This window comes from Hoplias malabaricus, chromosome 9 (genome assembly GCF_029633855.1).
Source record: "Hoplias malabaricus isolate fHopMal1 chromosome 9, fHopMal1.hap1, whole genome shotgun sequence".
Lineage (NCBI taxonomy): Eukaryota > Metazoa > Chordata > Actinopteri > Characiformes > Erythrinidae > Hoplias > Hoplias malabaricus.
Genome location: NC_089808.1, coordinates 10,302,482 through 10,329,670, shown reverse-complemented (window position 1 = coordinate 10,329,670; position 27,189 = coordinate 10,302,482). Strand labels below are relative to the sequence as shown.

The window sequence follows — 27,189 nt, the reverse complement described above, 5'->3', positions numbered from 1 at the left end:
GAGAGCTGCATTTGACTCCAGTTCAACTGATTCAACAAAGAAAAGTCTAGTAACTAATGAGATCAAAGCAGTTGCAGTGTTTTAAACCCTGAAAACACAAAGCATGCTGTAAAAGATTCTACACCAAACGTATTCAAACACATCTGAAGTCAGTCATGTACAGGTGCCTACTAACTGTTTGCTAAAAATATTTGCTTTTAATAAAATGAATGAATTCACTGTGTGCACATATTTGCCTGCAGTGAGCCTTCATGTAAATCACCATCACAACAAAGAAAGAAGTGCACTCTTTATTAACAGAACCCATATTCACTCACAGACACTAGAAAGGCAACATCACCGAGAGTTTCAGGTGAGAAAATATCATTATTAAAATATTTCCTCATGTGAATAATAACCTTAGTTCTAAAGTCTAAAACAGTATTAGATTCTTCAAATACTTGCTGTTCTAGATTAAATATATGTTATCAATTATGAATTAAGCATTTCCTTTATAGATGCTTTTGATGTACTTCGCACCTAAATAACAGTTTAAAAGATTAGTTTAAGTGTTTGTTCTATATTCTACTGACTATAATTTAAGAAATGAAACTAATTAGTTCCTCATCAAAAATGACTTGTTCTAATCTCTTGTATGTAACACAATGATATAACTTTTTCTAAACGAGGAAAACAAAAGAAAATTTAAATACTGTTTTATGCATGATGAAAGTTTAATAAATTAATATTGAAATAAAAATAAAAAATAAAAAAAGGCCCTTAGAATTGTCTTAAATTTCACTCATAATGTAGTAAATATAGGAGGAGGTCAAATCAGAACTACAGTCTGGAAGCAAAAGGCAAGCTGATAACGTTATTGAAGATGAAGAAAACTAAGGCAAATAATGGACTTTTCAGGGTCTTAGAAGCATTGGGTTTGGGCACTACAAGTAGAGATGTCACTGTCCTCTTCACTTCAGAGTGCACCGGAGGTACCAGAGTGAAAACGGTGTGTTAACATCATCAGTCTACACCATGACAGAAGATCAAGCACTGTTTATCTCCAATTGGTCACAAATAGCTAGAAAAAAACACTTTAATATCGTGGCAAAAAAGATTTTTAAATCTTGCTGATGTTTAGCCACAGTCCAGACAGAGATGGAGTATGTGCGAGAGGTTGAGGTGTTTGAGGACACTGCTGCTTGTCTGGGTGTGTGAAGGAGGCGAGGCTGGGGAACAAAACTAGAGTGGGGACCTTCATGTGCTCAGCAAGAAGAAGAACTGGGGGAAGGGACAGGATTGTGGGGCTATAGTGATGCACTATAGGATGCAGGAGTAAAAGGGTGATGACATGGAAGCATATTAATCCTCTTAGGGATATTGCTTCTCTGCATTTGACCCATCCGTGGTAGCGAACACATAAACACACACTAGGGGCAGTGAACACACACACAACCGGAGCAGGGGCCTAACAAACACCTTGGTGTCTGAGAGTAGTTTGGGGGTTAGGTTCCTTGCTCAAGGGCACCTTAGCCATGGATGAATTTTTCCTTTCCTGTCCCAGGAACTGAACCAGCGACCCTCTGACCTCACACACGCTTCTCTAACCTCAAGGCCACAGCTGCCCCCAAAGGTCACTACTTTAGAAGTGCTGACACTGTTCTGTGTTTTGGATCCACACTAAAAACCTACATTTTTAAATAAAATAATCTGTCTTACATATTTAGACATAAGTCAAAAATGTCAAATATAAACTCCATTTCCAGAAAATCTGGGATGCTGTGCAAAATGATTATTGCATATAAAACCATGTGGTAGAATTCTCAGGGATAATGTGTGTAGTTAAATTTTTGTAGCATTACACAAATTGATCGCTCTTTGTTTTTTAGCCAAAACCCAATATATTTATAATGTGTTGCTGGCATCGAGTTCAAAACAGGCAAATATTTATCAAACACAATAAACTTTCTCAGGATCAACATTAAAATATTGTCTTTGTACTGTTTTCAGTTAAATATAGTTTTTAAATGATTAGTACATCATTGCTTTCAGTTTTTATTTACATTTTGCACAGCGTCTTAACACTTTTAGAAACAGGGTTTGTCTGTTCAAAGCCTCTACACCCACTATGTCCCTCAGATTTGGGGTTATAAATTACTGTCTCTAAAAGATGGTTTTATACGCAACAGCCGTTTCTCCAGGTTTAGGACACTATCCACTTTAGGGGGAATTTCAGCTAAATTTTCTGATGAACTCAATTACGATTCACTCATTCTGAATGTGAACAGCACCATTCCAGAGAAAAGTGCACAATCAGAATAGTTTACAGTGAGTTAGGAACCAGTCGTCTGAAGCATTTAAATATACAAAGCAATCACAATAATGTATTAAATGCATAAATAATGAATTGATGGCTGTGAGATATATGTAGGACATTGAAGAAAACTAGTGCCGAGACTAGTGCTCTTCTCAGTTCTCTAACTGTGGTTCTAGCAAAATATATTCAGATCAGCAGCATGAATTAATAATGAACTGACACTAAAGACTGATGTAATGTTTAATGCCTGTGTTCTCTCTCTTTCTTCTTCTCCACAGTCATGGGTTCCTCTCTGTGTTTCCTCCTGCTGTTCTCAGGTCAGTGTTAGTTCATAATGATCTGTCAATCTCTGCTGTTTCAGAACTGTACTGCCATGCTGACGAGAGGTTTTAATCTCTGCAGGTCTGTGGACTCTTTCTCTGTGTTTGACTCATGAGTTTCATCTGGTGAATGAAAAAAAGACCTGGACTGAAGCTCAGAAATACTGCAGAGAGAACAACACTGACCTGGCCACCATTGAGAGCCAAAAGGAGATGGATGTTTTAATAGCTACATCATCACCATCAAAAAAGTCCTGGATAGGACTATTCAGGCCGAAAGATCCACTGGACAACTCTGTAAGAACATGCACATTAACATTTAGAAGAGTGTATTATGCATTGACATTAACACAATTAACATTAAAGAAACATGTTTTAAAGTTACTTTCTCTGAGCCACAGTGTGTGATAATGATCTAATGTAACAACCTGCACCTATTTCATATACACTGTGTGGCCAAAAGTTCGTGGACTGAGGTTCATCCATTGTATTTTCTAAACTGCAGGGTTTTAAATGGGAGTTTGTCCTCTGTAACAGATTCTAATCCACTGTAAAGGCTTCACATTCGATGCTGGAAGAGTAGTTCTGATGCTGGGTGATTAGAGATGATAGAACACAAACACACAGGTCTCAGCTGGAAAGCACATTTGGAGCCCCATTTCTTCTTAGGAAACAGCTTCAAGTCTAGTGCGGTGACTGAGTGCTTTTAGCTCAACTCCTAATTTAGCTGAAGACATTGATGTGGAATGTTACATTTACCTTTGTGCTGTAGGTAAAATATTTTTTAAAAGATTGAAAGAAAAACACAGATTCTCAGACAAATGCCATAATCGTTCTCTCCCCTTTATATTTCCATAGTGCTGTTGATGAATTAGCAAAACAGTCAACAAAAGAACCACAGAATTTGTAGCAATTAATCGCATCTTGCCTATGTTAGAGTTTTTTATAATGGATATTAAATAAAAAATCACTTGGTTCTGTAAAAGGAGTCAATTATGGGAGGAAGTCATGCCCAAATTTTAAAAATTAATAATTAGTTAAAAAATGTAATGCACTAAAGCCCTGTGTACGTTAATGCATTAATTTTGACAGCACTTTATTTTATTTAATGCTTTTAGTTCAATTAAATATTTTTTCATATAACCTCAAGGAAAGAATAGGTTTTTGTTTTAACAGTCATAGTTTTAAGGAGACCTCAAAAGATCAGCATTAAATAATGTTTTAGTGTTCGTCTTGCTCGTGTTTATCAGGGGTTCATATATTTGTGGAGGACTCTGTACTGATCAGGTATTAATTTGTTTCTAGACCTGGGAGTGGTCAGATGGGAGTAACTCCTCGTACAGGGACTGGTATCCGGGAGAGCCAAGCAACGGTCCGGGTGAAGACTGTGTGCAATTATGGAATAACAACCAGTGGAATAATGCTCACTGCAGTCAACTAAATCCATTTGTCTGCTACAAAAGTGAGTAATATAAGGTAATAATATGCAGTACATGAGGTGCATTTACAGTGAACAAAAATATAAAGGCAACACTTTTGTTTTCCCTCCCATTTTTCATGATTTGTGAACAATATTTGAGAGAAAAAGGCCTTTGTGTTCATAGAAAAAGTCTTAGATCTTTGAGGTGAGCTCATGAAAAATGGGAGCAAAAACAAAAGTGTTGCCTTTATATTTATGTTCAGTATATTTCAGTTTAAAATTGTGTTTAAAGCAGTTGCACTGAGTGAGGACTTTAAAGCAGAATTCCGAAAAAATTCATGGAGTGATAAACTGCAGAAACCAACACTGAAACACACAGAAACAGAAACACAATGAAACACACCACTGACTCTATACTTTAGACAAAGAAAGCTCAGAAATAACTATTGATTAAGTCTTTATTCTCATCTCTCTGCAGATATTTCACTGACTCTGGTTAATGAAACCAAGACATGGAAAGACGCTCTAAAGTACTGCAGAACGCACCACGTGGACCTGGTCTCTGTTCATAACGAGACAATCCAGCAGTGGGTGAAGACTGCAGTTAATTATGCCTCCACTGCTAATGTGTGGCTGGGTCTGCGTCACACCTGCACCTTCAGCTTCTGGTTCTGGGTGAGTGGAGAGTCCCTGTGCTACCAGAACTGGGCCCTGAGGAACGGGATGGAGCTGGAAGACTGCACAGGAGGAGAAAGATCAGGAGCGATACAGTCTGGAAGTAAAGAGTGGATCAGTCTGTCAGAGAATCAGAAACTCAACTTCATCTGCACAGACGAGGGTCAGTAATGGACTTATATTTGTCAATGTCTGAATATTAACAATGAATAAATAATGTCTGATGATGTTTGCTTTTCTCCTTTAGAGATGTAGAAGAGGATACAAGCTGCTCAAAATCATGCTGATAATTAATATTCCTTTCTTCCTCAGCATAGTTTTGATAATTAAGTGACATATATTCATTTATAACATGTACCATAGTCCCAGTTCTAGTCATTGTTTAGAAGCTTTAGAAATCTTTTTGTAAGAAAAATTCTGGCAACATTCAACATGTAGAGAAAAGTATAGACTTTACATCGTTATTCTTTTATTCACACTGAGCCTGAATGCTACGGACTGCTATATTTATCTTTGTAACAAAAACAGCCATTCACAAATTTGTCTGTAGATTTACTGATATACGTGGTTAGTAGGTTCATATTTTTATGATTTTTAGACTGTAGATTCCTGTTTTCTGTGCTTGCTCCAGTAAATAAACTCTGGTGTTGATTCTTCACACTTCTAACACTGTTGAAGACTGTGGTTTTGTTGTGACTGCTCTTGAATTATTTATGGTATATTTATGATTCATTTTGTTTTTGAACTCCTTCTGACTCCAGTCCAACTGATTCAGCAAAGTCTTTGAAGTATCTAATGAGATTAAATAGATACAGAGTAGAGAAAGTGGCCGGGTGGTTAGGGAACTGAGCTTGTCACTGGAAGGTTGCTGGTTTGATCCCCAGAGCTGGCAGGTCATGACTGAAGTGACCTTGAGCAAGGCACCGAACCCCCAACTGCAACCCAGGCGTCATAGCTAGGGCTGCCCACCCCTCCGGGCATGTGTGTTTACTGCCCCCTAGTGTTCGCTAATGTGTGTTTTACTGCCTGGATTGGGTCAAATGCGGAGAAAAAAATCCTCTGTGTGCAAGCACAGTGCCCAATACAGAGATTCTCATTCTAATTCTAAGAACCTGTAAACACATATTCATTTCATATAATAATTTAACAAAAATTATGCACTGTAGAAGCATTGTATAGAACTCTTCTTCATAGCGTGCCTTACAATGTTCATTTCCTGCATGTCTTCTAATTATGCCAAAGACCTTAGAGTCACAAAGACAGAGCCAGAGCACATGGTGAGACTGGTTAAAGTTTTATAAACACAAAATGAATAAATGTACACAGATAAGAATAAACCTAGTGACTGGAACTGCAGGGTTACACATGAACATGAACCAAATGAATGCGAAGAAGGACAACCATTAAACATTTGAACAAAATACTCTATTTATTGTAGTTTTCTGATACATTATTGGGAAATGATCTAAGAATATTTCTTATGTTATCCAAATTTTTGTCATTTATATTTTTGACATGTAAGTTTAATCAGAGACGTTTAAGCTTTTCGATTATTCAGAATGACATTTTTTTATAATACCTAGTTATAAAGTTTATAATCAAAATACACAGCTGTGTTTAAAAAACCTCTTAATTTGATGCTTTCAAGTAAATTCCAGACAAATGTTTTCAGTCAAATTTCACATGAAGTTGGTGAAGTTGGTCACATGAAGTCCATGCCATAGTATTGCATTTTAATGTCTGCTTCACCCATTACTTGCACTAAGTTTGCTTCTAGATATGCAAATATGTTGTATTCCACATTAAAATTTGAGTTTGTATTTATTATTCAGATTCAGAACATGCAAATATTTCTGCCAGTAGCAAAGACAAAGCCACATTAGCTGCTGTAAAGTACAAAAGACCCCAAGATGATATTAAGAATCATTCTCAAAACTTTTAGAAATGCAGAAAGATAAAGACTGATGATTAGAGAAACAGAAAGGAAAAACATAAGCATGGGGTTATGTAATATATTAATTAAGCATTAGTTATTACTGTTTCTGAATAAGTTAGAAATGAGTAATTTGGTCATTAACTCTACTAATAGTCGTCTCGTGTTTATAGCCTATTACAATGATCTGACTCCTGGAAGTCTGTAGGATGCTCCAGGCAGCAGCTTTGGTCTTTAAGCTACAGGTTTACTTTTATATTTTACTTTTATATTTAATATATTACCCCAAAACTGTGTGGTTGTTCACTCTGAATATATGGATTCTTAGCTTGTACAGATAGACAAGAGCAGGAATATCAAATCCCATCCACAAAGCACCAGTGTGGACACAGGTTTTATTCCCACAGTTACTTGAACACTGGGACTAACAGAATAATTATGCAGAGTTAGATGAGATTTTGCTTGATTAGAATGAAAGTCTGCAGTCACACAGCCCCTTTACAGATCAGACTGGACATCTAGGAGCTGAGGTCTAACAATAGCCTAGCTATAATAGCTAGAGATTCTGCTGATAAAAACGATACCTACATACATAAAAAAATACACTATCTACAGTGTGGATGCATTTACATAATATTTGAATATATGAAAAGTATCCGTTTCCCTGCAGCCCTAAAGTCTGCCCTTTTGTCAACATTAAACCCAACACAACGAGAGGTATGATATAAATAATTGCATTTACTTATATATGAGGGTTTAATTAAAATTTTGATGGATTTGAGTTGTCTTAAGAATTTTCAAATATTAATACTTTTATGCTTTTGCTTCTGCTGAGGTAAATGTTTAAAATTTTGTTATGAGACAACGAGCTGTTTTTCACATTTCACACACTATGCAAAAATATTAAGAAAGTATACTAATGTAGACATTTTTAGAAACTTTTTAAAATAGAGTCTGCATTTTAGATTGTACATTCCTGGGGCTTACAGAGTAACTTCTCCATAAGTATCAGTACATATTAATGAGCAGGTCCTATGTGTACTGAGATTTATGCACAGTGAGCAACAAGAGAGCTTAGTATCTACCATTTGATCTCCCAGAACATACAACCCAAAGTGTAACTTCTGTTTTTATTTATAATGAATAACTGAGAAATAAACTGATTACATCTTTAAAGTTTTTGGCATTATAATGTCTTTTATCTATCCAGATTTAATTTAATTCATTCATTCATTATCTGTAACCGCTTATCCAGTTCAGGGTCGCGGTGGGTCCAGAGCAAACTCAGAATCATTGGGCATAAGGCGGGAACACACCCTGGAGAGGGTGGCAGTCCTACACAGGGCGACACACACTCACTCACACACTCACGGACACTTTTGAGTCTCCAATCCACCTACCAACATGTGTTTTTGGACCGTGGGAGGAAACCCACGTGGACACAGGGAGAACACACCAAACTCCTCACAGACAGTCACCCGGAGTGGGACTCGAACCCACAACCTTCAGGTCCCTGGACTTATAAGATTTAGGTATTAAATCTTATCAGACATGTTATAAATATATTCATTCATATTTTGACAAAATTTAATAAAGTGGAAAAATAAATGATTTTTTTATTTTCAGTTAAAACACAGGCACTAAGCCTTTTTTTTTAGTATATAAAAAATATTGTGTGCTACAATGTGGAGAACTGTGTACTCTGTTAAAGATATGTACGCATTTTCTAATGTGCAAATAGGTTTTTTAACAATAATTGATTTACTGCCAAACATTTGCATTTGACTTTATATCTTATGAGAATCCTTATGCATTTGCATTTGTTCTCTGGAACATAATGTAAATTAGCATCACAAACGTAGCACAAACAAACATAGGCTGGCTTTTATTATTGCAGAGATCATTAACTATAGGAGAGAGACACAGATGAACAGCAAACTCAAACAATGACTGGTAAGAAACACATTTAAGATGCTATTAACTCTTGGTCAAAGCATTTGAAGTCAGCCTTTGAATGTTCATTTAACTATTTATTTAAAATATAGAACTCTGCTGCAGTAATGCACCAAGAAATGTTGTTTTCCAAGAAGATATTTGAATATATGTATATTTTCACTCTATATTTATATTATAACTCTAAGAGACTTTAATTCAAGGAGGTAAAAATATAATACTAAAAATTATCATTTATTTTTGCAATGCCTATCCAAATGGCCAGGCCATTTTTAGGGAAGCATTTAAGCAGGTATCACAGTTTAAGCAGAAGCAGTCCTTGTAGTTCTATTTGAGGATTTTCTGAGCTGCATAATCACACTACAAACAATAATGCTTCTGAATTAAACACAGACAGGCTGTGATTTCATGTGTGCTGAAGTCAGACTGCAATCTGTAGATAAACTCCATTGCACAGTATAACCCCACCTTTACACAGTTCCTTATATCTGCTTATTACATTTCGCTCCAGGTCCACCAAAAGCAACAGTACTGACACCCACCAAATTCTTGCTTCCATAAAATATAAAAGATCCACATCTTCCCAGAGGCGCCTTACCTTGTGAATTTAAGTGTCAAGCCTTAAATAATATGAACTGATATTAAAGACAGTTGTGATATTTAATGTCTGAAGTCTTTCTCTCTCGTTCTCCACAGTGATGGGTTCTTCTCTGTATTTTTACTTGCTTTTCTCAGGTCAGTGTAAGTTTATGATCACCTGTAAATTTCTCTGATGTGTTATTAATGTACAGCCATGCTGATGAGATGTTGTGATCTCTGCAGGTCTGTGCAGCCTGTGCTTTTGTGTGACTCGTCAGTTTTATGTTGTGAATGAAAAAAAGAACTGGAATAAGGCTCAGAAATACTGCAGAGAGAAATACACTGACCTGGCCACCATCGAGAGCCAAGAAGAAATGGCTGCTGTAAAAACTGTTCTCAATGGCACACAAGGACATTTCTTGATAGGACTGAGGCAAAATGAAACCACCCTTGTAAGTAATTGTGTACATGTAGAGCAGTGGTTCCTAAACCAGGTGGTACAGTGGGTGGGGGCAATTATTTATATATGTGGAATTCTATTCTAAAAGTGATTTGTGACTTTATTTTTTGTTCAATAAGAAGTGTTGTGCGAATTTCAATGTTTAAAATAAATTGCAGTGAACTCTGTAAACAAGTGTATGTGAGTGTTGTGGGGGTGGGCGGTTGAGAGCTCAAAGATATTCTCATATACAAAGATTTAGGAGATTTATGTCTCTAAATATGATTAAATTCTTAAAAATCAAAAAGGGAAAAAAGAAACCCTCTGTATTAAAAGAGCTAATAACTAAAACATCGTGAAAAATTTGTTAAATAAGTCTTTACTGATCAGGTACTAATTTGTCCTCAGACCTGGGTGTGGTCAGATGGGAGTAACTCCTCATTCAGGGACTGGAAAAATGGAGAGCCAAACAATCATGGGAGTGATAACTGTGTGGAATTACAAAGTGAAAATAAATACATGTGGAATGATTTGACGTGCTATACATCTTACTCAAATCCATTTGTCTGCTATAAAAGTGAGTAATATATGCTGATGAAATGTAGACATCTGTTACAAGTTCACTTGCATAGAAATATTTAATGTTTGTGCAGTAACATTTGTTCTCCAATAAAGTTTTCCATGCATAAATGGAAATACAGGGACTTAACTATTTTTTAGAATCATTATAGCTCTATACCTGCCATGTATATCTATGCTGTCGTTTTTTTTTAAAGAAACAACAGAACTTTGTTTTGTAATGTATTTTTTCTTACACTTCTGCAGACGTTTTTCTCATCTTGGTCAATCAGAATAAGACATGGTGGGATGCTCTTGGATACTGCAGACAGAATCATTTGGACCTTGTCTCTGTTCACACTGTGGAAGATCAGCAGTTGGTGAAACTGGTTGCTAAAAATGCCACCACAGCTAATGTGTGGATGGGACTACATCACAGCTGCATCCTGAATCTCTGGTTCTGGACCGATGGAGAGCCACTCTGCTACCAGAACTGGGCTCCAGGGAACGGGACAGGGGTGGAGGTCTGTACAGGTGGAGACAGATCAGGAGCGATACAGTCTGGAAGTAAACAGTGGATCAGTCTGCTAGAGACTCAGAAGCTTAACTTCATCTGTATAATCAAAGGTTAGTCAGACGATCAAACGTCTGATTATATATTCGATACTGACTAAATAATTAATATGTTTAGCTATTTTTAATGACAAATTTAAAATACAAACCTTTAATACAAATGTAATTACACAAATATTAATGTATTACAGAAACTACTACATTTAGTCAGTGGCCAAATGCACTTAATATCAGTTTGTAAATACCTAATGAAAGTAAAAACCTGATCTAATAAAATGGATTCTTATTGCTAAACCTCTTTAGCCTAAAATGATGTCCCAAAGTAGTGCTTGAAAAGCTGCATAGGCTAAATTAAAATAATTTTAACAATGAAATAAGTGAAATGGCAATATTTGCATTTTTATTTTCAAATGATATTTTATGAAAGATGCTTTCATTTTCTGATTAGAAATGTACTTTAAACATCATACAAAGAAGAGGACTACCTATTATTTAATCTAGTCATATTGATTATTTATGTTAATAGTGTGGTTATAAATTTATTGACAGATTATACAGTAATCATAAACTGGGATGTTTAATCAACAATTTATATTAGACTCAAAATATTAACTACTTTAATTATTTTTTAAGAAGTCAAAAGCAGATTAAGTTTCCTTTTAATGTGATATTTACTTTATAAAGTACTTTTGTTAATAGAAGCATACTGTGATGTTTAACTTAAAAAAAAAAATCAAGAATTAATTGAAAATGCAATTAAAATATCTGAAACACTAATTAATACCTTGTATTTTTCTGGTAAATATCACTGGAGAAATTCCTTCCTGTGGATGATTTTGCCCTATCTAGGTTTACATTAAAATGTATTATTTTAGTTTATTTTATGCTACTTTGCTGTGCTTGCTCAGGTATAACCTCAATTCCAGAAAAATACTAACAAACATGTCCAGTGTTTTCCAACAATGTCCAAAGTTTTGGCAAAATCACAAAGGGAATAGAAAAGAAAGTTTCACTGACCAACCTGTTTCTAGTTTTTAAATATAAAAACATTAATAATCTGATGCCTAAAATAATTGTGTGTATGTGTGTATTTAAACTAAAAAATGTATTTCTATAAAGTAGTAGGTGTGAGTGAGTTTGAAGAACAAAGTTTTATTCAGATTCTCCTTGATCGCATGATTTTTTTAAAACAACAGCACACATTATTTAAAATTATTATTTATTAACTGGTAAAACTAGGTATTGGATGATAAACTCAAATAATACAGACTCCATGAGGTGAGATTTGGAAAAAGTTAAATTTGCAGAACACCCTTTTATTTATTTGATATGCTACATGACTATTTTCCCATTGAAAGAACTTGCCCAATGGGGGCTTTCAAGATGGCCGCCATATTCCGGTTATAGCCTAAAGGATAGGCACCCATTACTTGCTGGGGTATTCAGATAAATGGGTGTCCTGTGAAGTTTGATTCACCCTGTATGTAGTATATGCAAAATATCTCTGATGTGTGTTTGATTGTACAGCTATTCCAAAAATAAAATTCATAAATAATACAACTTTTTCTGATTGTATTTGTATTTAATTATTCTGGATTCAAATTTACACACTGCTGAATAAGAGCCATATACCACAGTTATTTCCAACCCTGGAATGTGATTGGCTAAGAAACGTTCCAGGAGTGCCAATATTGCACATTAATTGCACTCTGACCAAAGATTTTCAGGTATTACTCTACAAAAAACATGTAACCTAGCAACGACGCCAGTGCTTACAAGTTGGTGGGTGTGCCTAGAGTTTGCAACCAATGGGGAACCAGTTCATTTTCTTTTCGCACACTATGTTTTGAATAAAGTGCAATGGACCACATTCCGACTGATATACAAATAAAAATAGCAAGGAAAAAATAAACAGGAAAATGCTTCTTTTGTGGTTTTTGTTGCTGTGTGCTGATGTAGATATATGTATGTATATATATATATATATATATATATATATATATATATATATATATATATATATATATATATATATGTAATGTGAAGGTAAAGTATTAGTGATGAAGATGTGACCTGGATGGCTCTGGAAACATACTTCAAAATAGTCACTTTTTACTTAAACATGTATGACTTCAATCTGAACTCGTTCTAAACAGTGGTTCACCATGACAATTTACTGACTCTATCTATTTATCTCTGGCTCTGACTATAATAACACAGCCTTGATTCAGATCAAAACCAGTGCAAACACCGACCAGCTTGCTGGAGAGAACCAAGGTTCAAAAATCTTGAACAGAACCAGTTCAAGTTCCAGAGTTAATTGAAAATAGCAAAAAAGAAATGTGATGGAATGGAACTATTTTACTTTGTGGAACATTGAAAAACATGACCTGTGGCCTCATGCCTACAACTGCAGCACACCAGGCAAAATCTTGAGAAAAGCACTCCCTCATGTATTATTGCTTAAATGAACTTTGGGTTATATTATGCCTTACATAAGAAAAGAGATCAAAGTGTTTCTATACAGCTAAGGTCAGTATTGGGAATGAACAGAATATGTGTTTAATTATATCCAGGCCTGAATAAATACAATATTTCGCAAAAATCAGAGACCATCCTTAGATTTCTCAAAATTTCTCACAAACAGCGGCACGGTGGTGCAGCAGGTAGTGTCGCAGTCACACAGCTCCAGGAACCTGGAGGTTGTGGGTTCGATTCCCGCTCCGGGTGACTGTCTGTGAGGAGTTGGTGTGTTCTCCCCGTGTCCGCGTGGGTTTCCTCCGGGTGCTCCGGTTTCCTCCCACAGTCCAAAAACACACGTTGCAGGTGGATTGGCGACTCGAAAGTGTCCGTAGGTGTGAGTGAATGTGTGTGTGTGTCTGTGTTGCCCTGTGAAGGACTGGCGTCCCCTCCAGGGTGTATTCCCGCCTTGCGCCCGATGATTCCAGGTAGGCTCTGGACCCCCCGCGACCCTAAATTGGATAAGCGGTTACAGATAATGGATGGATGGAAACAAACAAACACTATGTTTAACAGAAATGTACACAAAATCCATACCAACTAAAAGTAAATCAAACGATCAGTACAGTGTTTCCCCCAACTTCCACTCAAATTCCTAATGTTGCTATGTATAGCTATGTATAGTTGTATAGTTACCTACATGACTCTACTCAACTTGGCACAACTCGGCTTTTCCACTGGCCAAATCTGGTACCTGGAACCGGGTAGGTTTTCAGTCCCAGCTCGTTTGGGGTTCCAACTGTGCCAAGTAGGTACTAAACAGTGATGTGTAAACCCTGCAGGGCGCTGATTGGTCAAAGAGATGTATCTCACCACGAAATGCAGAGCTCATTCAAATCCAGCACAAACTGACGCTTGTTAAATCTCTTAAGTTACAGCAGCTTTCATATTTATTTTTATCGGACTCACAACGACAGCTTGTAACTTTACCTTGAGGTGTTTTTAAGAGGTTCATATGCTCCTTGGGCCAATGGCTGATGAAAATTTCCAGTGAAAGCCGAACATGCAAATAAAACTGATCTGTGAGAACTGTGGCGGGGAGCTGTGTTTAGTTCAAAAACAAAATGAACACGCAAATACACAATGAGTATGAGCACCAAATTTACCACCACAGTTGTTGTGGTTATCAAAACCAGCGATTCGCAGAGATTAGATTTTGCAATGTCACTGGCTCCATTTTGCAGGGGAGCCCTGCCTGTGGAAAAGTGACAAACTTTAAGCAAGCCGGGCCATGTCGAGTTGAGTTGTGTAGAGCTGGACCCATGCGATGGAAAAGCACCAAAATATCACCACACCTCTCTGATTTGGGATGATTCTATGTGCATTACACAACTTTCATGCATTAATTAAACAATTGTCTGCATTCAGGGACATTGTGGATTCGGAGCATACACTGAATGACTGGGCACAAATTGGGAACGCACCCTGGATAGGGCACCAGTCCATCACAGGGCAACATACACTCACCATCGTTCACAAGAGAACACAAGCACAATGTACAGGAAGGTGACTCTGATGTTATTCAGAGAAATGGTGAAAAGCAGGAAAGGGTGAAACCAGTGGAGAAAGGAATTGGGAAGAGAATAAATGTAAAATGGCCAGCTGAAAATAAGGTAGGGTGGAAGTGTATAAATGATGATTTGAAAGATATATTGGTGGGTCTAAAGGGATTAACAGAGAAGAAGTAGAATAGTTTAGGTAAAGTTATTTATTAATATAAAATGACAAGGTTTGGTAGGTTGCAGAAAAAGCAAAGGGGACATGAAGATGGCAAGTAAAAATAGATGAACTAATTCAGGAGTTAAGGGCTCTTAGAAAGCAGAAGCTTTCTATTTAGAAATACAAACAGTTTTTCCAACGTGCAAACAGACAGGGAGCAGATGGTGGGGAAACTTAGATTAACTCTGAATTTCATAAAAAGTGCTTTTTCATTAAAATCGTGAACATTGACTTTAATAGTCAAGAGTAAAATGGCCACAAAAATGGCCATAGAGTAGTTGCATTTGTCCTTTCCCAATGAATGTCCTATCAAATCAAACGCTGTGCAACATTTTCCATCCACCTTTACTCAGTGCACCACTCTCTGGATGATTTTGAGTCCAAGTCCTTCGGAGACAAATCTGTATAGTGATACCGCATTAGGTGGTTCTTCAGGCTGACGTTGTGATTGAAACACTCTCCACATTGTTCACACATGAAGGGCTTCTCCCCAGTGTGGAGACGCATGTGTGAGCTGAGATTTCCAATCTGGTTAAAGGAACGATCACACACCTGACATTTGAACTGCTTTTCTCCAGAGTGGACGAGCTTATGCCTCTTCAGCTTGATAATGTCTCTAAAGCGCTTCCCACAAGTGTCACAGCCGTACTTACAGGGACCTCTGTGGAACCTGAGGTGGCTGTTCCTTCTATAAATGTTATCAAACCTCTCAGGACAGTCCGGGCAGCTGTATGGCTGTTTTTCTTTTGGGTGAGTATGCTCATGCTCCAGTTTTGCTGGCCTGTTCCTGAAGAGCTTCAAACAATATTTGCAAGGATGGTCCGCATCCTTATGGAGTTTACTGTAATGTCTTTTTAGGCCAACTTCGGTTAGGAATCTTTTTCCACACTGTGGGCAGACAATAGGTTTGGTCTTGTGTTCACAAATATGCTCTTTACTACCTCCAGATTTGAGTTTGTCTAAAACAACCATACCACATTCCTGGCAGAGCTTCCGAAATGATTTGGCTCCATGCTCCTTCTCGGCATGCTTCTGGAAACTGGGGAAGTCTTCAAAGTGTACAACTACCTTTTCAAAATTGTGTGTATCAACATTGTCACCAGAGCCACACTGAGCACAGACAAACACTTTCTTGTGGCGATGGAGGGAACAGGAGAGTGTAGCATCAGTATTGCAGACTGTACACCACATCACAACCTTGCCCTGACCATCCTCTGTTAAAGTGCCATCTCCATCCATTGATGCGTCCGAGTCAGTGGACATTTCATCCACGTGTGGCTCCCACTCATCCGAACTGTCCTCATTCTTAGACTTTCTTTTTCCTTTTTTCTTTTTCTGCATCTCGTCTTGCTCACTTGTTTCCTCTTCAGTACTTGATAAATAAGACCCATCCGATTCAACGCACCGTTGCTTACAGTTCTGTTCAGTGTCCTCGTCATCTGTTGACGCAATATGAACTACAACCTGAAGGATAAAGAAATTTATTTTGGATAGGGTCTAGGATAATAGGAACAAATATACTGATAATAAAATTAATTATAAAACTCATTTTTATAGTGACTACAATTACATTTCTACCTAAAACATGTCTTGCCTATAGTCCTCTAAAAAGCATGTTGAAGAAAAACTATTTTACTTTGGATTTAGCATCAACTGCTATAATTAAACTGCTATAAACTGACAAATATTTGTACAGAGAAACATCTATATGTTGTAAAACCACTCAATGCATATAATTACAAAAATGAAAAGTTTTGAACCTGCATCAAATTCAGAATGAAGGATTTCCACGGACACTCGACAGAACAGGAAAACTCAAGCTGAGGTACACTGTCTGTACTAACTGAGCTAAAAATTTTAGCAACTGTGTGTCTGATAATATTAATTAGTGTTTCTATCTGTTCATCAAATGTTATCTGAAAAGTACTCCAGTAAATCTATTTTGTATTCATAATCAGTAGTCTTTGCTACTGATTCCACTCTTCCACGCTATTGTGTTTCCATCTTGTATTGCAGCTACCATCATCTCTTTTCTATCACTTTGTGACAGGAAATTTTGTTAAAAATTTCAAAAGGTTCTGTATCCCTGGTGAGCAAGAATTTTCTGTAGCAAGTGACGAAGGACATCAGTAAATGTATGGCTGTGGAAATAAGGTTTCTGTGTGACCGAGTGTGTATGTGTGTGTGTGTGTGTGTGTGTGTGTGTTAGGGGTTGAGTGAGTTGTTATGCTCAGTACTAACATCTGACATATTTAGTAATTCATCTGATTTCCTTGGAAATCATTTTCACTGGAAACATGTTGTAAATTTTTAATTAATTCTGTCCAATTTACTCTTCAATATGAGTCTAAAATTCCCACCCCAAGCACTCAATGCTTCCAAACTGGGAAGATGAATGCTTGCTTGAAGACTATTAGGTGTACAAATATATTTTACGCCATTTTTAGACAAAATATTATTGTTATTTTTAAAAATTTAAAAGTCAAACATTTACGGAAATTGCATAGTATTTAAAGTACTATAAAAATGTATTATAAAAATTTACAATTGTAATTTTATTAAATACACTATGTTCATGACCACCAACATCAAACTCTCCATCTTTAAATTGTCGAAACCAAAACTCCATCCTATTGTGGATACAGTATTATCCCAAAAGACAGAACAAATTGATGCACATGCTTTTGCAGCACTTATTCCCTGATGGAACTCAAAATGAATGCAGTGACAAATTCTTTTTTCAAAATACTTAATATTTATGATCTTTTTCTGTTGAATAAAATGACATTTCTCATTAAGAATGTACAGGAAGGACAGCATATATGTAAAAAGAAATGAGATCATATGGTTATATGTGATTCATGCATATTCGGTTTGTGCTCATTTACATACTTCTTTGCGATCCTTGGCCCCAGGCTCTTTTGTGTATTGAATATCTGGGCATGAAGCTTTCTGCTGTGTATTTAAGGTCTCCGCAGGTCCAGTGCCAGGAGAGGGATGACTCCTCCACTTTTTGTGGTGACCACAGCTCTGACAGTCCTGGGTAATTGAAAACTGCTTCTCATGGCCCTCAATGGTAATGCAGCACTCTATCTGACAGAGCCAGCAGTACTGGAAGAGCTCCAGCAAACACTGTGTATTCACCAACACCTCATTACTCCTGAAAATACTGAGAAATAAAAAGATGTTCATAATTAGACTCAACGTGTCATTTATGTAAATAAAGTACACGTGAATAAGTTTAAAAACATAAACATAAAGCCTAAAGATCAACACACAATAACAAGCAATGTTTCAGGTTCATGGAAAGAAAAGAAAAAAAGCAACCATTAAATGATTGTCTTACTTAAAAATGTTTGTTTCTTGACATGTTTCTATGCTCTTGACCGCTGTGGAAGAAAATGTAATTAATGTTTAATGCAAACACAGATTTTTCTAACTGAACTCAACATGTAGCGACTGAATATATCCAAAGGAACACTACGTGAGATTTTATATTTTTGCTCCAGGGCTCCCCCTAGACTTGCAGAGTGTAATTCACTTTTACAGCTCTGTCATGAACTCAAAGGGGAAGGCTGGGATGGTTTTCTACCTTCCTTCAAAGTTAAACAGTGCAGTCTCTGCAGTGCTGAGCACAGAGTAGCAATGACAGAGGCTCTGTTTTTTCTATTACAGGTCAGTGAAGGATCACAATGATCTTGAAGCTGTAATTTTAAGGCATTTTAATATCCTACCTAATGTTCCTTTAATATGCGTACACTCACTGAGCAATTAACATGTACACCTACACTTTTTACAGTGTCCGGGTTTTGTTTAAAGACTATGAATATTAAAATATGAAATAAGGAGTGTTCTGTAGGGGTAGCAGTGCACTCATTTCTTGATCTTAAGCCAGTGACTTTTGAGCTTCAGAATTCCATCTTGTTTTTGGTTCACTGCTGAAATATTTGAGTGCTTTGTGTAGACTATATTTAGACAATTAAGTCTGGTAGGCTTTTTTACAGTTTTACAGTTTATACCAAATGAATGCCAATGATTAGCATTTGGATTTTTTTTAACTCCTAAGAGCCCATAGTGGCATAAGTTTCACAAACCCTTTATAATGTCTATAAAGTTCCCTACACAGATTTATTCTTTTTAAATGATGATGTCCTTAAGTGACATTTACTGAACAACCTGGGTGCAGTCACATGACAGTTTGTGATTTTGTGAATGACGGTGTGTACAGTGAGTCCACAGAGACCATAATGACTCAAATGCTTTAGTAACCTGTCCAAATGTTACACACAACACCTTCTGATTTCATTTCAGGAACAAAAGGTTGAAATAAAAGTTTAAACCCAAAATAGTTCCAGAATATGGCAAGAAATGTGGGGAAAAAGCATTTCATGTTGTCTTTTGGCCTGCTATATCTTTCTCATAATTTGGCTTTATGGTGAACCGAGTCTAGGTTCTTATGGGTCAATGATTCATGACTACTCTGCTATTGGTAAGATACTCACAATCAAATATTGTGTGTCCCTACCTTTACGCCATGATTTCTCTTCCACTTCTGAACATGATGAGAGTGGAGCAGGTGTCATTTCTTTTTTGGAAAACACCTTTGAAACCAAAACTGATATTAGCAATTGCAAACTGTCTGAAAACAAAAATGCAGTTGTGGTTGGAACTCCATTCTGCTTATCATTTCTAAGCCCTAATCTGGATTTGCTACCTTTTTTATTTTGCTGAAACTAGTGCTACATTAAAAAATAAATAAATAAATAAAATAACTAGAAGAAGAATCACCTTCTGATGCCTTAATTCACTCCCTGTTATTTTGGGGCAAGCTGATGATGTTGATGTTGAGTGCTGTTGATCTGTGAGTGGGAATTCGTGTTCAGGATGAGACACTCTTTGGGCTGAACTTGACTCATCTTTTAGATTACAGTCCTGGGCCTGTGGGTAATATATAAATAAGTCATAATACCAGTGAACCTTGAATCATTGCAAAAAAGACATTGTCTATACCAGGAGTAATTAATTAAAATTCATTAAGGTCCAGTTAGAGGAAATTTTCCCAAGCCAAGGTCCATATCATAATGTATAGCTTGCATTATGATCAGTGCCATATCCTGCATATCTGAAGTAGTCTTGTAGCTATAGCAATATTTTATGAAGTTAACAACTTAATGTTAAACCAAATTACATTTTCAATTATATTTCAACAAATAAATAATTATAAATAACAAATACTCTAAATAAAAAGGCTTTTTCTCTTGATTAAAAAAAATGCATATCTTAAATAAAGTCCCTAATAACTTTACTGCTTTTTTACAGCAATTTGATTGGCTTTTATTGCCGGAGGGCGGGATTTTATCCTTAAACAGAATCCATGTTCAGTGTCATGAGAAACGGCAATCAAACGGCAATCGTTCCCGTCTTATTAAAGTTTCTGGTTTCACCTCACACAACATTGTCGTTCCAAAAGAGCTTTTATCATTTTTAAAACACTGTGTTCAAATTTAAACAGCACTTAGTAGTTTATCAGTTGGACAGCGTCTGGGTCGGACCTATTTGGGACCCCAGGCCTATACGCTATAGAGATCAGGGGTTCAAATGGAGGACAATGACAAGCCACAATGAGAAACGTCTACTTTACAACTAAAGAAATATTTCAAATAATGTGCGTGATTAACCTCTTACTTCTCCTAGACATAGTAAAGAATTATCAAAAATGTTGCCTTACTTTTTTGTCTTATCTGAAAAAAAATGCATCTTGTTAATGTTAATATTACTTAGAGAATAAAAATATGTGAAAATATGTCAGATCTGTAGGGAACTTCGTCTTATGTCAGACACTATCCAGCCTGTCTTGATGCTACATAATTTTGCACAATTTTCAATGCTATAAACGTTACACTCTCAAAAACAAAAAGTTACATTACAGATACAAACAATGTAAAGGTACTTTTAAAAAGGTACAATAGTGGTTTTAAAGTCCAGTTTTGTCCCTAAAGTTACATCCATAAGGAGAAGAGAAAATTTGTAAACTTGGCACTTTAGAATAAGAGTACACTAATAATTAATTATGTTGTTAATACATTAATAGTCTTTAGTCATTAATAATCTGTTATAACAGAAATGGCAATGGTGATCTGTTGTTTGCCAAATAGTAAGCCAACTATTAAACCCCACTGTTAAACCTCAGGTCTTGCCAGATACTGACCTCACTGTGTCTTCTCCATCAGTCGACATTAACCCTGTCAGCTCCATCACATATTTGTTTATAAGTTTACCCATTTAATAAATTAACCACCAACAGACGGTCTTTTTACATATCAGTGATAATGTGGTGTACCTTAACACACAAAATTACTACATTCCAGTGGTGGACAAAGTACACAAACCATGTAATTGAGTAAAAGTAACAAAGTATTTGCCTACAGACTCTATGACTCTAATGTCCAATAATCATTTTTGTAATGAGACTCTAGTGAAAAGACTCTAGTGTCACTGTTGCACTCTTGGTTCCCCAGACTTTGTGCTGCCCCTCCAAACCAACAGTATTGGTTTATATAACAACAACTATGATTGGTCTGCAGTCGGACAAACATAGTTCAAAAGCCCAGATGATGTTTGAAATTCAAGTCTAATGGTTTGGCAGTGTAATTTTGCACCTAGGGTTTCCCCTAGTGCTATTATCTTTGACAGCATCTTACTGAAATTGTACAGTGAAGAGGTGGTTTCTTACCCTCCTCCAAAAGTTTCATAGTGCAGTTCCTGCAGTTCTGAGCTGAGAGTAACAACAGAGGCTCTGTTCTACATATTACAGGTCAGTGACACAATGATTTTGGAGCTGCAGTTTTAAGCTAAACATACTGCATAGCGTTCCTTTAAGCTCTCTGTTTTGTCTATATACAACCCCTGGCAAAAATTATGGAATCACCAGTCTCTGAGGATGTTCCTTCAGTTGTTTAATTTTGTAGAAAAAAAGCAGATCACAGACATGACAAAAAACTAACCCAGTAAACAAGGAACGTCAATGGACGTCCAAAATCCATCTTAATAAGTTAGTTAAGTGGTGACCAATCGATAACATCAGTGGACGTCCAAAATCCATCTTAATAAGTTAGTTAAGTGGTGACCAATCGATAACGTCAGTGGACGTCCAAAACGCGTTTTATACAAATAATTTATTTCGGGGCCAATTAATAACGTCAATGGACCTCCAAAATACGTCTAATACGTCGTCTTTTCAATGTCTGTGTTTGGGCGTCTTTTCAACTTTCATTTTCAACCTTACGAGAACGTTGATTAGAAGGCAGTCATTACGTTATTTCAACGTTGAATTGACGGCTAATTGTTTACTGGGAAAGGCATTTCAAATGGCAACTTTCTGGCTTTAAGAAACACTAAAATAAATCAATAAAATATTTGTGGTAGCCAGTAACAGTTAGATTTTTAGAACAAGCACATGGAATAAATTATGGAATCACTCAATTCTGAGGAAAAAATTATGGAATCACTCTGCAAATTTTCATTACAAACACTAACACCTGCATCAGATTAAAGCTGATCGTTTTTCACCATCTCAGATCTGGTCACCCCAGTAAAAGTAATAAATTTGACTTTGAAATGTAGCTGAGTTAAAGTAAAAAGTCGCTAAAACGGAAACACTTCTTTAAAGTACAGATACACGAAAAATGTACCTAAGTACAGTAACCAACATTTACTTCGTTATTGCCCACCACTAAATTCACATTCTAAAGCCCTGGACAACAAGATCTACAAATAATAAAGAATGTGATACAAATCCCAGTAAACATTTAGCCGTTGATTCAAATGACTGCCGTCTAATCAACGTTCTCTTAAGGTTGAAAGTGAAAGTTGAAAAGACGTCCAAACACAGACATGAAAATTTGCAGGGTGATTCCATAAATTTTTCCTCAGAATTGAGTGATTCCATAATTTATTCCATGTGCTTGTTCTAAAAATCTAACTGTTACTGGCTACCACAAATATTTTATTGATTTATTTTAGTGTTTCTTAAAGCCAGAAAGTTGCCATTTGAAATGCCTTTCCCAGTAAACAATTAGCCGTCGATTCAACGTTGAAATAACTTAATGACTGCCGTCTAATCAACGTTCTCATAAGGTTGAAAATGAAAGTTGAAAAGACGCCCAAACACAGACATTGAAAAGACGACTATTAGACGTATTTTGGACGTCCATTGATGTTAATAATTGGTTCCGAAATAAATTACTTGTATAAAACGCATTTTGGACGTCCACTGACGTTATCGATTGGTCACCACTTGTTAACTAACTTATTAAGATGGAATTTGGACGTCCATTGACGTTTAAAATATGTCCTTGACAGAGACTACTTTTAGACCTATTTTGAACGTCCAGGGACGTTCCTTGTTTACTGGGTTATGATTACTACTGAAGGTATGTATTCTGAGTGGTACCACTAGAGTGCCAGTTTTTCCTGTGTGTAGATAAACTTCAAACATTAAAATAACCATCGCGACTGGACTGTATACTTAAACCTGAATGTTTAAAATAAATGTGATTACCTCTGTTTCGTTTTGAGCCCCACTGCATGAAAACACTGATGGAAGAGCTGACTGCTTAAGGGCGTAATTTAAGGAGCGTTCTCTGTAATCCTCCGGTAGGTAACCGCGGTAAAGTTGGCTCAGCGTTCGATATTCGCCAGACATTCACCCACGAATGTCCTGGTTATTAAAAAAAACAAAAAGTACACACCAAATGACTATTTCAGTGCAATTACTACATATTGTGAACTTATTCACACACACTGGCGTTCAATGTTTTTACTGCTGTAAGATGTGAAAATATCATTATGTGATTTACAGATGAGTTCTTTCTGGCGGAGAAGCGCTTTAGCGACGCAACTTCTTTTCAAAATAAAAGTCTTGGATATGAGCCATTTAAATATGTAAACCCTGTAACACACTTTTGAAAGCTGATTGAACATCAGCTTCCCTATGTGTTGTATGTAAACCTTGTAACAACTTTGTGAAAACAGATTATATGTCAGATTTTCTATATTTTCTGTTTCTGAACTAGGTAAAATGGGTTTCACAATTAAACGACATGACCCACGGACCCAATTTCAGTCCTATGATGTAGTACACCCAAGGACCAATACATTTCATGCTCATTTGGACATGTGAACCTTTTAAAAAATTTGTGAAATCAAATTCTATGTCAGATTTCCTATATTTTCTATGGGTTGATGGGTGTCACAATTCAATGACATGACCCACGGACCCAATTTCAGTCCTGTGATGAAGTACACCCAAGGACCAATAAATTTCATACTCATTTGGACTTGTGAACCTTGTAACAAATTTGTGAAAACAGATACAATATGAGATTTCCTATATTTTCTGTTTCTGAACTAAGAAAGATGGGTTTCACAATTAAATGGCATGACCCACAGACCCAATTTCGGGCCTATGATGTAGTACACCCAAGGACCAATAAATTTCATACTCATTTGGACATGTGAACCTTGTAACAAATTTGTGAAAACAGATTTTATATGAGATTTTCTATATTTTCTGTTTTCGGACTAGGAAAGATAGGTTTCACAATTAAATGACATGACCCACAGACCCAATTTCGGGCCTATGATGTAGTACACCCAAGGACCAATAAATTTCATACTCATTTGGACTTGTGAACCTTGTAACAAATTTGTGAAAACAGATTTTATATGAGATTTTCTATATTTTCTGTTTTCGGACTAGGAAAGATGGGTTTCACAATTAAATGACATGACCCACAGACCCAATTTCAGGCCTATGATGAAGTACACCCAAGGACCAATAAATTTCATACTCATTTGGACATGTGAACCTTGTAACAAATTTGTGAAAACAGATTTTATATGAGATTTTCTATATTTTCTGTTTTCGGACTAGGAAAGATAGGTTTCACAATTAAATGACATGACCCACAGACCCAATTTCGGGCCTATGATGTAGTACACCCAAGGACCAATACATTTCATACTCATTTGGACTTGTGAACCTTGTAACAAATTTGTGAAAACACATTTTATATGAGATTTTCTATATTTTCTGTTTTCGGACTAGGAAAGATGGGGATCACAATTAAGTCTTCGAACTGCACATTTTATTTAGGTTGGTTGTAGATGCTCTAAAATATATATTTTTGAACATAAAATTATGCACTATCCTGCTGAACTACAGGAACTGTTATTTAACTATTTACATCAACACACACAGGGACATATTACACATCAGTGCAGTGTGGACAGTGCAGGTCCTGTCCAGTTTGAGAGAATGTCTCCCATTCTTCTGGTGTCATTGCCAGATGCCAATTTGTGTTGGAACCAGAAATTGCACACATTACACTGTATCAGCAGAGTAATTATAAAAAAAAAAAAAGAGAGAAAAAGAAACATGTAATTGACTGTTATTTAGAGACTGACAAACCTTGATCTATTACAACAAACTGGAATACTGACCCACTGTGTATAACAGGGATAATACCTCCGTGCGCACATGTGGCATAATTCATCCAGATTATCTGAAATAGGTAATTTTGGAGAGAAATCAATTAATATGACATTTTAACTGATTTCTATATCTTTATCCTGAGTTTTTATTTTAATATATATTATAAATTGCTGTTCACTCCCAGTGTTTTTGATTATTTGTAGGATTCAAGCAAATTATTTTGTACATTGGCAAACATCACACTAACCTTGGGTTTCCCAAACTGTATATTTATTTTTAAATCAAATATTTCAAATAACATTTTTCTCTTGATGAATAGTTTCCATAAATTCCCAACTCTAATGATCCTGTTGTAATACAGCTGCTTCAGTTTGTGATGAACTTTGCAAGTAGAGGTTCCAATAACTTACATTCATTGCTGCACAATGTGTTACATTAGGAATAGGAGGAAAGGTACTTACTTGCAAAGTTCTTCATGTTATAAAAAATGTTATTTGAAATATTTGATTTAAAAATAAATATACAGTTTGGGAAACCCAAGGTTAGTGTGATGTTTGCAAATGTACAAAATAATTTGCTTGAATCCTACAAATAATCAAAAACACTGGGAGTGAACAGCAATTAATAATATATATTAAAATAAAAACTCAGGATAAAGATATAGAAATCAGTTAAAATGTCATATTAATTGATTTCTCTCCAAAATTACCTATTTCAGATAATCTGGATGAATTATGCCACATGTGCGCACGGAGGTATTATCCCTGTTATACACAGTGGGTCAGTATTCCAGTTTGTTGTAATAGATCAAGGTTTGTCAGTCTCTAAATAACAGTCAATTACATGTTTCTTTTTCTCTCTTTTTTTTTTTATAATTACTCTGCTGATACAGTGTAATGTGTGCAATTTCTGGTTCCAACACAAATTGGCATCTGGCAATGACACCAGAAGAATGGGAGACATTCTCTCAAACTGGACAGGACCTGCACTGTCCACACTGCACTGATGTGTAATATGTCCCTGTGTGTGTTGATGTAAATAGTTAAATAACAGTTCCTGTAGTTCAGCAGGATAGTGCATAATTTTATGTTCAAAAATATATATTTTAGAGCATCTACAACCAACCTAAATAAAATGTGCAGTTCGAAGACTTAATTGTGATCCCCATCTTTCCTAGTCCGAAAACAGAAAATATAGAAAATCTCATATAAAATGTGTTTTCACAAATTTGTTACAAGGTTCACAAGTCCAAATGAGTATGAAATGTATTGGTCCTTGGGTGTACTACATCATAGGCCCGAAATTGGGTCTGTGGGTCATGTCATTTAATTGTGAAACCCATCTTTCTTAGTTCAGAAACAGAAAATATAGGAAATCTCATATTGTATCTGTTTTCACAAATTTGTTACAAGGTTCACAAGTCCAAATGAGTATGAAATTTATTGGTCCTTGGGTGTACTTCATCACAGGACTGAAATTGGGTCCGTGGGTCATGTCATTGAATTGTGACACCCATCAACCCATAGAAAATATAGGAAATCTGACATAGAATTTGATTTCACAAATTTTTTAAAAGGTTCACATGTCCAAATGAGCATGAAATGTATTGGTCCTTGGGTGTACTACATCATAGGACTGAAATTGGGTCCGTGGGTCATGTCGTTTAATTGTGAAACCCATTTTTCCTAGTTCAGAAACAGAAAATATAG

General features: G+C 36.1%; 3 protein-coding genes across 3 annotated transcripts; 2 read left to right on the top strand and 1 right to left on the bottom strand.

Moving 5' to 3' along the window:
* Positions 1-318: 318 nt before the first annotated feature.
* On the top strand, positions 319-5,364 carry LOC136707279 (C-type mannose receptor 2-like). The gene is made up of 6 exons (XM_066681259.1): positions 319-352; positions 2,575-2,613; positions 2,699-2,913; positions 3,922-4,078; positions 4,515-4,874; positions 4,959-5,364. The coding sequence occupies exons 2-6, from the start codon at positions 2,577-2,579 to the stop codon at positions 4,964-4,966; spliced, it is 777 nt and encodes a 258-aa protein (XP_066537356.1). The 5' UTR covers positions 319-352; positions 2,575-2,576; the 3' UTR covers positions 4,967-5,364.
* A 3,193-nt stretch (positions 5,365-8,557) lies between these two features.
* On the top strand, positions 8,558-10,829 carry LOC136706813 (macrophage mannose receptor 1-like). The gene is made up of 5 exons (XM_066680460.1): positions 8,558-8,597; positions 9,294-9,332; positions 9,420-9,628; positions 10,024-10,192; positions 10,441-10,829. The coding sequence occupies exons 1-5, from the start codon at positions 8,591-8,593 to the stop codon at positions 10,803-10,805; spliced, it is 789 nt and encodes a 262-aa protein (XP_066536557.1). The 5' UTR covers positions 8,558-8,590; the 3' UTR covers positions 10,806-10,829.
* Positions 10,830-15,192: 4,363 nt separating this feature from the next.
* On the bottom strand, positions 15,193-23,887 carry LOC136707888 (zinc finger protein 37-like). The gene is made up of 6 exons (XM_066682188.1): positions 23,844-23,887; positions 23,546-23,704; positions 19,511-19,586; positions 18,332-18,374; positions 17,878-18,145; positions 15,193-16,449 (listed from the first exon to the last, which is right to left on the bottom strand). Exons 2-6 carry the CDS (start codon positions 23,687-23,689, stop codon positions 15,331-15,333), a joined length of 1,650 nt encoding a protein of 549 aa, XP_066538285.1. The 5' UTR covers positions 23,690-23,704; positions 23,844-23,887; the 3' UTR covers positions 15,193-15,330.
* Between the last annotated feature and the right edge of the window lie 3,302 nt (positions 23,888-27,189).

Bases quoted from the DNA above. Each gene is read 5' to 3' on its own strand.
- LOC136707279 (XM_066681259.1), top strand. From the start codon at position 2,577: ATGGGTTCCTCTCTGTGTTTCCTCCTGCTGTTCTCAG. The intron at 2,614-2,698 runs GTCAGTGTTAGT...TAATCTCTGCAG, and splicing joins TTTCCTCCTGCTGTTCTCAG to GTCTGTGGACTCTTTCTCTG. The intron at 2,914-3,921 runs GTAAGAACATGC...ATTTGTTTCTAG, and splicing joins AAGATCCACTGGACAACTCT to ACCTGGGAGTGGTCAGATGG.
- LOC136706813 (XM_066680460.1), top strand. The intron at 9,333-9,419 runs GTCAGTGTAAGT...TGATCTCTGCAG, and splicing joins TTTTTACTTGCTTTTCTCAG to GTCTGTGCAGCCTGTGCTTT. The intron at 9,629-10,023 runs GTAAGTAATTGT...ATTTGTCCTCAG, and splicing joins GGCAAAATGAAACCACCCTT to ACCTGGGTGTGGTCAGATGG.
- LOC136707888 (XM_066682188.1), bottom strand. From the start codon at position 23,689: ATGTCTGGCGAATATCGAACGCTGAGCCAACTTTACCGCGGTTACCTA. The intron at 18,375-19,510 runs GTAGGGACACAC...TTTCTTCCACAG, and splicing joins AGAGAAATCATGGCGTAAAG to CGGTCAAGAGCATAGAAACA. The intron at 16,450-17,877 runs GTATGTAAATGA...TTTATCCTTCAG, and splicing joins GGGCCAAGGATCGCAAAGAA to GTTGTAGTTCATATTGCGTC.